The following is a 10744-nucleotide window of genomic DNA, read 5'->3' as shown; positions in this document are numbered from 1 at the left end:
CCGGGCTCAGGTCGGGAGCCCCCCGCCCGGCTGTCCCTGCGGTGGCCTCGCTCAGCATCTCCCCGCCGAGGAGGCTGCCCGAGGCGCAGGTAGGGGCCGGGGGAGCTGGGCGGCTGCGAGTGCGACCCGCGCGGCGCCCCGCGGCGTGGGCAGCGTGTCGGAGGTGCTGCTCCTGCTGTGGCGGGGCTCCCGGCAGCGCTGAACCAGCGGGGGCAGCAGCAGCTTCATCCTATGAACGAGTCCGGGGTTGGAAACGGCTTCAAAGCTGCCCCTCACGTAGACGCCACCCAGGTGTGGCGCTGAAAGGGGCACGGCGCGCGGAGCCCACCCAGCCCGCGGGCTGTGGCGCACGCCTGCAGGAGGCGCCTCGGCGTGCCCGAGCCGGTCCGCAGCCGCGGCGGGGGTGTCTGAAGAAGAGAAGGAACAGGATGAAACACGAACGTGTCGCTCCAACATCCTGAGTGTTGAACTAGCCCAGACTCTTTGAAATTAGTTAATTTTGTTTGGAGTAATTGCTTGGCAAGAAGGGAGCTGACGTGTTCTTTGGCGGGGATAAATTACAAGCAGATTTATGAATGCCCTAAATAACTGGAGTCAGACATTGGTAACAATCGTCTCAGAGCAGCAGGTTTCGTTTTCTTTACTGTACCTAATAAGTAACAACACCCACGGTGCTTCTCATTAAAAAGCAAGCAACTGTGAAGGAATTGTGTAAAACCATACATGCCCCTGAGCGGTATGTAGATCTAAAAATGTGGGAAATCCCAGAGTTTGTGCATTAGCAATATTTTCTAACAAAAACCTGTAGTTAGACAATGCATGTACTGACACTTAAAATACCAGATATTGATGTCACAGTATAACTGCTTGTGGCTTTTCTTTTGTTTTTAGGTTACATTTTTTCATGCTTGCTGTGAGGGATGTTGTTTTAGGATCATCGCACAGGATGAAAGCAACAGACAGAGGCAAACCTTGGTTGCTCAGATTTCTCTTCAGTGTATGCCTGGCTGTTCTTCCCACCAGTAGTGCCTGCCCTAGGCTCTGTGCCTGCTATGTCCCCACTGAGGTGCACTGTACTTTCCGGTACCTCACAGCCATTCCACCACGCATACCCCAAAATGTGGAACGCATCAATTTAGGGTAAGTTTCACAGCAGCATTTTAACCATTTTGTGTCATGGTCTCTCACTGCCTTGCAAAATGTAACCCAGGTTTCTGGGTTTGGGTCAAAACTGAGCAAACATCAAAGCACAAAAAGACATGAGAGATCAGATGTAGCTTGTAAAGAAACTACAGTTGAGTGCTTTGCAGTATTCAGAATTGGTTGCAGTGAGAGCCTGCAAAGCCTACTCATATCCCATGCTGTTTGGTGCTGTGTTGTTTTATAATTTAAGGAAAATCATTTTTAACATTAAGAGCAAAATTAATTTATTTGAGCCATAGTTCACAAAACAGAAAAACTGACACCCAGAAACCCTAAATACTCATATAGGGGCAATTTATTTAAAAATAAATAAATAATATTTATTAAAAGGCAACTTATAAAAGCAGCTGCAGCTTTTCAGGGTTTTTATCATTTTTACTCGCTTTTCCTTATCTACAGCTGTCAGTCTGATGCTCAATTTCACCTTCTTCCTCCCTGCTACCTTTGCAGCAAAATCATGACTATCACTAGCATGCAAGAATATCCCAAAGCTTTTCTGCTAAAGTTCTTTTTAATATTTATCTGAGCCTCTTGAATCAGTAAAATTAAACCCAAAAGGGACCTGGAATTTAGATAATCATTACAAAAGAAAGAGGATTTTATGGTTAAGGCCCTGGGCTGGAAATTTTGTAGATGTGGTCACACCACAAGTTCTGCCACAGACATGCTATATAACCATGGGAAAACTACTTAATCTCTGTGAGATCCTATCTGTAAGAAGCCTCAAATACTGCGTGTCATATGGAGATGATAATACTTTTTGCTTCACAGGTCTGTTGTGAGAACATAAGTCCCTCAAAAGTACCATCATGATGCATGCCAGCACTCCCACTTATACTCTGGACAGACCAAATTGTTAGAAGTGAAAAAATACTAAGTAGGCTTTTTTTCCATTTCAAATGACCAGATAGATACGAAATAACATCTACTGTCTTAAATATCTCAGTCTCAAAACATAGGCAGTGGAGGTGGGTAATGATTTTGATTTTATCCTAACTCAGTTGTCCCTGTATATTTCTAAAACTTTCCAGAAATATGGTTATCTGTAAATGGTGCACTATAAAAATCTTAAGACTACAATCAAACAAAGGCAATCAGCAACTTCACATAAAAAGTTCATTATATAGACTAGACAATCTTGAATCATTTGGGAGGGGTGAGTTGGGAGGTGTGAATAATAGTAGCTATGACTGAGCTAGCTTTAACGTACTATAGTTATCTGAGGTCCTAGATAGCAGTCAAGCCATGGCAAAACAGTAGTTTTGGCTATTAAAAACTCATTAAGGATTTGGGGTATGCTTGTACAGCTCGTGCTGAATCCCATCACTATTACCAGTTATCAGGTTACATGCAACTCAGGTATGGCTATATATACTGTATTGGGCAGACATACCCTTATTTAACAAGGAGATGGTGAGTTTTTCGGTTCTTAAGATGACCTAGGCTTCATGATAAGGGTTTTATTTAATGCTTATTGAAGCCAATGGAAGCCTTTTCAGGAATTTAAATGGACATGGCATCAGGCCTACTATGATCAAATGCTAGAGTTGCACAGATACATTGGTCCATATCATATTGGCACCGATAAAAGGAAAACATATTATCAGCAATCAGCTTTTTTTGGCTGATGTGGTTGATAATGCTGCCGATAAATGCTATGTGCATGCGTGCAGTAAGAGCATGCACATGGCCAGCCTGGCAGCAGCATGTGGCTGGTAAGTCTGTTGTGGGGGAAGGGGGAAGGGGTATGAGGGGGACAGATTGAGGACCCCTCAGTGAGGGAGGGAGTGGGGCTGAGGAGGCACTGCCCAGCTGGGGCAGGGCATGAGACGGAGCTACAAGTGGCTCATCCAGGGGACATGGGGAGGGTGGGGCAGCTCCCACTGATGTGCACACCCAAGGGGAAGCATGGGGTGGACACATGCCCCCCAGATCTATGCATGGGTTGAGGGCGGGCTGCCCTGTGGGCTGGGGCTCAGGGCAGCACCGGGCTCTTCCCAGCGGGGATTTGTGCTCACGGCAGGCAGCAGCAGCACTGGGAGGGGCAGGGCCCATAGCCCTCACTCCCAGCACCACCAGTGCTCACCCTGAGTGCAGCCCCAGCCCACACCCTCACTGGGAAGAGCCTAGTGCCACCGATGGCCCCAGCCCACAGTGGCAGCCCCCCCCCTCATTCCATGCATATATCTGGGGGGCACATGCACCCCCCCATGCCTCCCTCAGGGGTGCACACAGTGATGGGAGTGCCCCCCCACTCCTTTCTGCTCCCCCCAGACCAGCTGCTTGTGGCTCCATTCTGTGCCCTACCCTGGCTAGGCAGCACCCGCCCCAGCCCCACTCTTTCCCTCACCATGGGAGCCTCAATCTTCTGCTCCCCACACACCTTCCCTGTCCCTGTCCCTTCTCCCACAACCGACTTACCAGCTGGACACTGTTCTCCAAGCTGCTGGGTTGCATATCGGCAATTGGATTGGTATCAGCCAACAGGGCTCACTATTAATTGGCTATCAGTATTAGCCCAACAATTTTTATTGGTGCACCCCCCTATCAAATGCCCAGTAAAAGGGGATATTGGTCCTGAACACAGATTTTGTTCTACCACAATATAAATAAGAATTATTAATAATAAACACTCTAATACCCATGGCAGTTGGTTTGTTTATCCACGTGAAATAAGCTGGCATAATCAATTTGGGTCTAAGTGGAGAGGATTTAAATTTTTCCTTCTCAAGTGAGAAAATCTTTCTAATATGAGAGTCATTTTTGGTTTTTTTACCTTTGAATTTTAGCTGACTAAATTCAGATCTGGAATGAAATGTTTGTTACAGTTACAACAGCTTGGTTAAACTCACTGAAACAGACTTTTCTGGCTTGGAGAAACTGGAGTTGTTGATGTTACACAGCAATGAGATCCATACAATTCCTGATAAAACATTCATCGATTTACATTCATTACAGGTAAGGGCTAAAAGTGGAAGATGACTTCATTTTAGGAATGCTATGGTCTATGACAGATTTAACAAATGATAGATTAGTAGCCCCAGCTACACTAGTTTCCAGTTTCAAATGGCTGCTAAATGAAGTGTGAGGTACTTAAAGGAAGTCATTATCTTTCCCTTCCCAATAGCCCTAAGCTGTAATACAATATCCCAATAGGAAATTTATTCAGTCACAAATAGGCATTCAGATACCATTTAATGAGCATAGTATAAATGTCAAAGTAGATATCTACATCACTATATTTAGGTAGTATAACTACGATTGCAGTTCTTTGTATTAATGGATTTAAATAAGTCTGCAAAGCTCCCAGTATATCTTTGGTAACAATGTTTTCTTTTATTAATTTGAGACACTAAATTAATACATTTTAAGAAGAATCATATTCCATCAAGCTGTAGTTTTGCTGCTTTCTCATACTTCAGCAAAGAAAGTCCTACTGAAAATGTTATATTCTAACACTTGGGAATGCCATAGTTACTTAGTGTTATAATAATATATATAGCTGCTGACAGATGTGAAAACATGCACTTTACCAGAAGAGGCAGTGTCTTAGTTCAACGTGGCTCTGAAGCGTCTGTATAGATCATGCTTTTATCTCATAGCTAATTCAATCAGCTACAAGATAAAAGTGCCAAAAGAGCCCTGCCAAAGTGCCCAGTCTATACAGATGTTGGGTGAGCTGGGTCAAACTAACGTGATGCCTCTTCTGAGTACGAGACGGGCTCGGTGCAGGGATGCATGGAGTTTAAAGTGACATTTGGGTTTTTTATGTCTGTAAACAGCCTATGTATTGTAGTATTTGGTGCTTTATTTCAAGGAATACACTGGTGAACATGAGAGCAAATCCTTGCCAATTTAGGCATCCCACTATTTGCACAAAGAAGTAAGAGACTGTGGTAGCAAGGTATTGTATAACAATGACTTTTTTTTTTTTTTTTATAAATTATGATATGAGAGGTGCTTCTATCTTGGGGCAGATTGTCCACTTAGAGAAATAATGTAAAGGATTACTGTTATCTTTGGACAAAAATTGTGTGCAGCTCACACGTTCCTTTAAAAATATAGTCCTTCCATTTTCCAGATGAGAAGTTACATAGGACAACTGCTGCAATGCCTCAGGCTGGATTAGTGCACATTTTACTGGCTGGATGGGAGCTCCAACAACTGGACATCAGAGCACTTTGCACTTCATTGAGCTGCCTCATAGCTACCATAGAAAGCTGAGGAGAATTTTCAGAAGAGCCCTCTAGCAGCTGAGGAGAGTAAGTGCCTGTCAACACATGGACTTATTCTGGAACATCTCTTCATGCCTATAGCTCTGTCTGTACTTGTGGTGCCAGGAAGTTCTGATAGAAGCCCGCAACTGCCACTGCCAACTCACCTGGACACCTGCAAAGTGATGTGCTTCTGGAAGCTCTGAGCAGCCCCACTCAGCAGCTGTTCCACCAGAGCACAAGGTGCATGATGGGATGGCACAGGCAGCTGAATGGACTACAGTAGCCAGTTGAAGGCACAGGAGTATGTACACACCTGGGCTGCTAGGCAGAAGTAGAGCAACTCTGTTGGCAGACTGATAGGTGTTGCCAGCACAGAGGGGTTGAGTGTGAATGCAGTCAAAGTTTTGCTGGCAGAGATTGAATTCTACCAGCTCGACTTTGTGGTGTAGGCTAGGCCTAGCTCCATGTGTGGACACACCCCAGTACACATGTGAAAGTGCCTTGTTCTGGAATACATGTGTCTGCACATGGAGTTATTCAGGAATAGATGTTCCAGAATAACTCAATATGTAGACAGGAACTTAAAAGTTCCCCAGCTAAAACTTTGATGTAGACAGCTGCTGTTAATGAACTGACTGAACTATAGCTTTAGGGCATATATAGACAAAATGGGGACCCTAAAATGAAGGTAGGTTTTTAAAAATGCCACTTTAATTTAGGGCAAAGTAAACCCCCGTGTCATGTACACCCATCTTACCTGCCTCTGCAGCAGTGGGGAGGGGAGGGTGAGCTGCCAACGGGCAGAGCAGTCCCTGGGCTGCAGGGGCAGGAGCAGAGGCTGGTACTTCCCTCTGTGGCAGTGGTGCCCCCACCCTGCAGGTAGCACCCACCCACAGGCACCTGGCTTGGGCAGTCCCAGGGGGCACTGCAGTTCATGCAGGCAAGAAAGCTCCAGTGGGGGCAGGTGGGGAGATCAGGCTGCATGGGCTGCCTACAGAGCCTGGTGCTCTGCACCACAGCTGTAGGGCAGCAAACTAAACTCAAACTCCTCAGTGGTGTTTTAGTTTGCTGCACCCCAAAGTCATTTAAGGCGCATTATGCCACCAAATGTGCTACAGCGGCTAGAATTAAATGTGCAATACACTGCTGATGCATGCAAACACCAACACCATTAAAGCAGTGCAAAGGAATTTAACTTGCTTTAAAGTGTTGTGCACATATGCCCCTCGTTTCGTCTACACACATCCATAAATAGCTACATCTGAATTATATTCGACAAATAAAAGTAGATTTATGCATTATAACTGCTATATGTTTTGTTTGATTACTCACACACTTGCAAAATGTAGTAATATATAGTTGTTCCTCAAACTATTTGAAGGATTAAGAAGGTTCTAATGTATGTAACTTATGATTCTGATCTGGAAAAAGCTTGTATAAAACAGATTGTGGGATTCTACATTCACTACCTTTCAGTAATATCCTGCCAAATTTGCTGACTTTAGATTTCAAAGATAGCATTCTAATTATCAGGCTGCCAAGCAGTATCTGAAAGTTGATCATTAGCTAGCATATTACCACCAAAATAAAAATTCAAGCTGTTGGCAAGTTACCAGTTTTATCAGTCATGTTAGTCAAAGTAGAATTTCATTTACCTTCTTATGTTTGTTAGATATGTGTTTGGTACAAACTAGAGGGGAAAAAAGAGAGACACGTATTGTACAGTCAAATTCTGCTTATTTCCTTCATAGAAGTTGTGTAACTGGGTTTTTGAATTAGAGTGAGCAGGAGTTGACCATCAGTAACTATATTTTCCAAACATGTCTGCATGCTTTATGTTGACTGATCTGTTGATTAAGAAGGTATCTTTGGAGTTGTGCCTGCTCATAAATATGTTTAGAAAGAAGTTTCTAAAAAACAAACAAACAATCTATTCATGGGAGCAGGGCGGATCCATAGTATGTAGGCACTTTTTCTTAATAGACTAATTCATATCTGGCTAGATGTCTTCTAACAATAACAGTATATTATAGCTCTTAATAAGACTTGGCTCTACCCCCCCACCCCACTTTTTCATCAACAGGTTTTAAAAATGAGCTATAACCAAGTCAGAATACTTCAGAAGGACACATTTCATGGTCTCAAGAGCTTGGTACGATTGCACATGGATCACAACAGAATTGAATTTATAAACCCAAAAGTTTTCTATGGACTTACATCTCTGAGGCTGGTTCATTTGGAAGGAAATTTACTTAGACAGATTCATCCAGACACTTTTGTCACCTTGTGCTACCTCCAGATATTTAAAATATCCTCCATAAAGCATATATACTTGTCTGACAACTTCTTAACTTCATTGCCACAAGATATGTTTTCCTATTTGCTTGAGTTAGAGAGTATATACCTTCATGGAAACCCCTGGTCCTGTGATTGTGATCTACAATGGTTTGCTGACTGGGTACAAAAGCAACAAGGTACAGTGCGAGATGAAAGATTTCTGTTTATTTGTGTTTCCTAATTAAATTTTGGTGACTTACACTAGGTTCTTTGCAACAGAGGCACCATTATTTAAAGCAATGGTGCTCAAGCTTTTGGCCCCGTGGGATAGATGGATAGTGTCAGCTAGTCTGCAGGCTGGATCTTCAGGACACGGTACCCAAATCAAACCCTATTCTGAATAGATCCCAGGCATCTGGACTGAGTCCTGTGTTGCTCCAGCCTCCATGCCTGATATATGGGCTATGCTATCCAGCCTGCAGAGCTCCTCATGCGTGGCAGTGGGGGAGTGGCAATTAATGATGCCATCACTCTCCTGCTGCTAATTTTTTGGACACTCAGGAAGTCCTGAGGGTTAGATGACATGGCTCTGTGGGCCAGATCTGGCTTCTGGGCCAGGGGTTAAGCACCTCTGGTCTAGAGGGAGGAGGAATAGGAGTCTAGAGGACTGAATTATAATTCTGACTTGATGTTTGACCTTACATTCTCAGGGCCATTTGTAAAATGAAGAAAATACCTAACAGTTGGAAAGTGCTGTGATTGCTATTAATGAAGTGCATGTACCATTTAAGTGCCAAGTAATATTATGATTACTAGTAATTGAATGTAATCATATTCCGAGCAGAGTCTTTGCCAAATTAGTAATTAAATGACAGGCGAGTGATGAGTCATTAATACAGCAATGCTTTTGAAAGTGTAAAACATTACTTTGTAACAGTTTCTGTTCATCCTTTATGATGGTTGTTCAACCTCCAGCCCACTGGCCAGATCTAGCCCTGGCACTGTGTGATCTAGCATATGGGACCCCCCACAGGTCTGAAAATTTGGGATCCTTCATATTAGATTAGACATGGAGCCGATGCAAGCTCCAATCAAGCACATGGGGCTCGGTGTGGGCAGTCTGAGGGCATGCAGGGCTGGGCAAAGATGGTACTGAGTCTGAGGGCTATATGAGGCCCTATCCAGATGTGCAGGGCTGGGTGTAGAAATCTGGTGTGCAGAACTTGATCTGACCTGTGGACCAGGTCTGCACTGCTTATCTAGCCCATGGGGACAAAAGCTTAATCACCTCTGTTCTAGACATGTTGCTCACCAAAGCAAGCAACATTCTGATTTTGCTTGTTTTAATGTTATGTTAAAGAATATTCTCCTGTTAGTGTCAGAAATACCAATTATTATTTACAAGAATAATCAGCTTTCTTCAGACAAATTTCTGAGCTAATTTGTTTTCATAACCCCATAAGTTCTAAGTAGTTGATGCTACCAAAGTGCTATTAGACATTTGCATGGAGAAAAATGAGATGGAAAGGAAAGAGTGTCCTGTGGATAAAAGGACAGAATGGAAGCCAAAAAAATCTGGATTTTATTTCTAGCAGAAATAAAAGGAGAAGGTTAGCTCTGGGCTCTAGGTGGTCATGTTGGGCAGTGGAAGGGCTGGTTGGGGCATGACGGCACTTCAGTGTGGGGCTAGCCAGCAGGAAGTCCCTGCACTGTAGCACCGTCATGCCCCAGCCAGCCCTAATAACTATCTACACATGCATTGCAGTGGTGTAAATTACTCCACTGTAGGCTAGTACTTGTCCCAAACAGTACTATCTTACAGCAGAGTTAACTAATTTACTGCATCCTAATATGGGCATGTGTGTAGACAGTGACACTTTACTATGCAGCTAAATAGTCAACTGCAGTAAAGCACACGTGTAGATACACTTAGTAGGATCATCCCTGCCAAACCATCTGAACCAATTCTCTATTCTTTACCTGTGTTAAAATAAGAAAACTAATAATTACTTACCTCTAAAAATAGTTATGTCTATTGTGTCCTCTATGAAGCTACACAAGTTAGGAAGAAGGGACAAGGACTTTTTCTGTTTTTTGGCTGCCCTGCACAGAGTTGGACACAATAGCATAACAACCTCCAAAGCTCCTACTTGGTCTCTGTGCTTCCCAAAGGCAGCTATGGCTATATGTCACAACTAAGTCAAGGAAAATTGTGAATCACTGAGATCTTCATATAGGTGCTAAATAATACAAACTGGTGATAGCGTGATTATTAGTTGTGAGAGCAATATTTATCAAGCCAAAAAATTACTAATAGACTAAGAAACAAAACAAAAGCTGATGGCCACTTTAAGATCACCATATCCATGTGTTATCACCTTTTATTTTAAGACAAACCTTGTAAAATTGTTGATTATAAATTGTTGTTTAGAACTTTTATTCCAAAAACTTATTGCATTATTTTTAATTCCCCTAGATGTTGTGAAGTGCAAGAAAGACAGGGCTTCTTCCAGTGCCCAGCAGTGCCCAGTTTGTGCTAATCCCAGGAACTCCAAGGGCAAAAATTTAGTTGAGATTCCACCTGCTGCATTAACTTGTACCAAGCCAACCATAGATCCTTCCCTGAAATTTAAAAACATTACTTTGCCAGATGAAGGGGACTTCACTTCTGTATCTCCTAAAGATTTCATAGCTCCCATAGGATCTATGATCTTGAACATGACTGACCAAACAGGAAATCAAGCTAACTTGGTTTGCAATGTTCAGAGACCTACAAAAATGTTCCCAGTCTCATTTGTCAATGATGGTGACAATACAATACTCAAAATATCATTCTCAACATTTCTCACATGTGGCATTGACTACGAACATATTCAACAACTCTGGAGAATAGTAGCCCTTTATAGTAATTCTCCTCTACAACTTGAAAGGAAACTCCTGCTGACCAAGGTGCCTTATATTAGTTACAAATACGAACAGGTTTACTCTGAGAACGAAGAAGTTTTTACTAATGTAGAAACTGAACTGAGAACTGAACCTGCTTGGCT

At 43.1% G+C, this 10744-nt stretch overlaps 1 protein-coding gene across 1 annotated transcript in view; it reads left to right on the top strand.

Moving 5' to 3' along the window:
* Nucleotides 1-3: 3 nt before the first annotated feature.
* The window catches only part of IGSF10 (immunoglobulin superfamily member 10), a gene marked incomplete at its 5' end in the record, with an annotated part of 28212 nt that continues 17471 nt past the window's right edge, over nt 4-10744 (top strand). The window contains 5 exons of the mRNA XM_019503029.1: nt 4-89; nt 892-1140; nt 4032-4161; nt 7504-7894; nt 10174-10646. Of these exons, the coding sequence (XP_019358574.1) occupies nt 4-89; nt 892-1140; nt 4032-4161; nt 7504-7894; nt 10174-10646 (1329 nt within the window). The remainder of the gene's footprint in view (nt 90-891; nt 1141-4031; nt 4162-7503; nt 7895-10173; nt 10647-10744) is intronic.

This window comes from Gavialis gangeticus, unplaced genomic scaffold (assembly GCF_001723915.1).
Source record: "Gavialis gangeticus isolate Ggan-Ray unplaced genomic scaffold, GavGan_comp1, whole genome shotgun sequence".
In the NCBI taxonomy this organism is placed as follows: Eukaryota; Metazoa; Chordata; order Crocodylia; family Gavialidae; genus Gavialis; species Gavialis gangeticus.
Note: the sequence above shows the minus strand (reverse complement) of the source record. Positions and strands in the feature narration are given on the sequence as shown.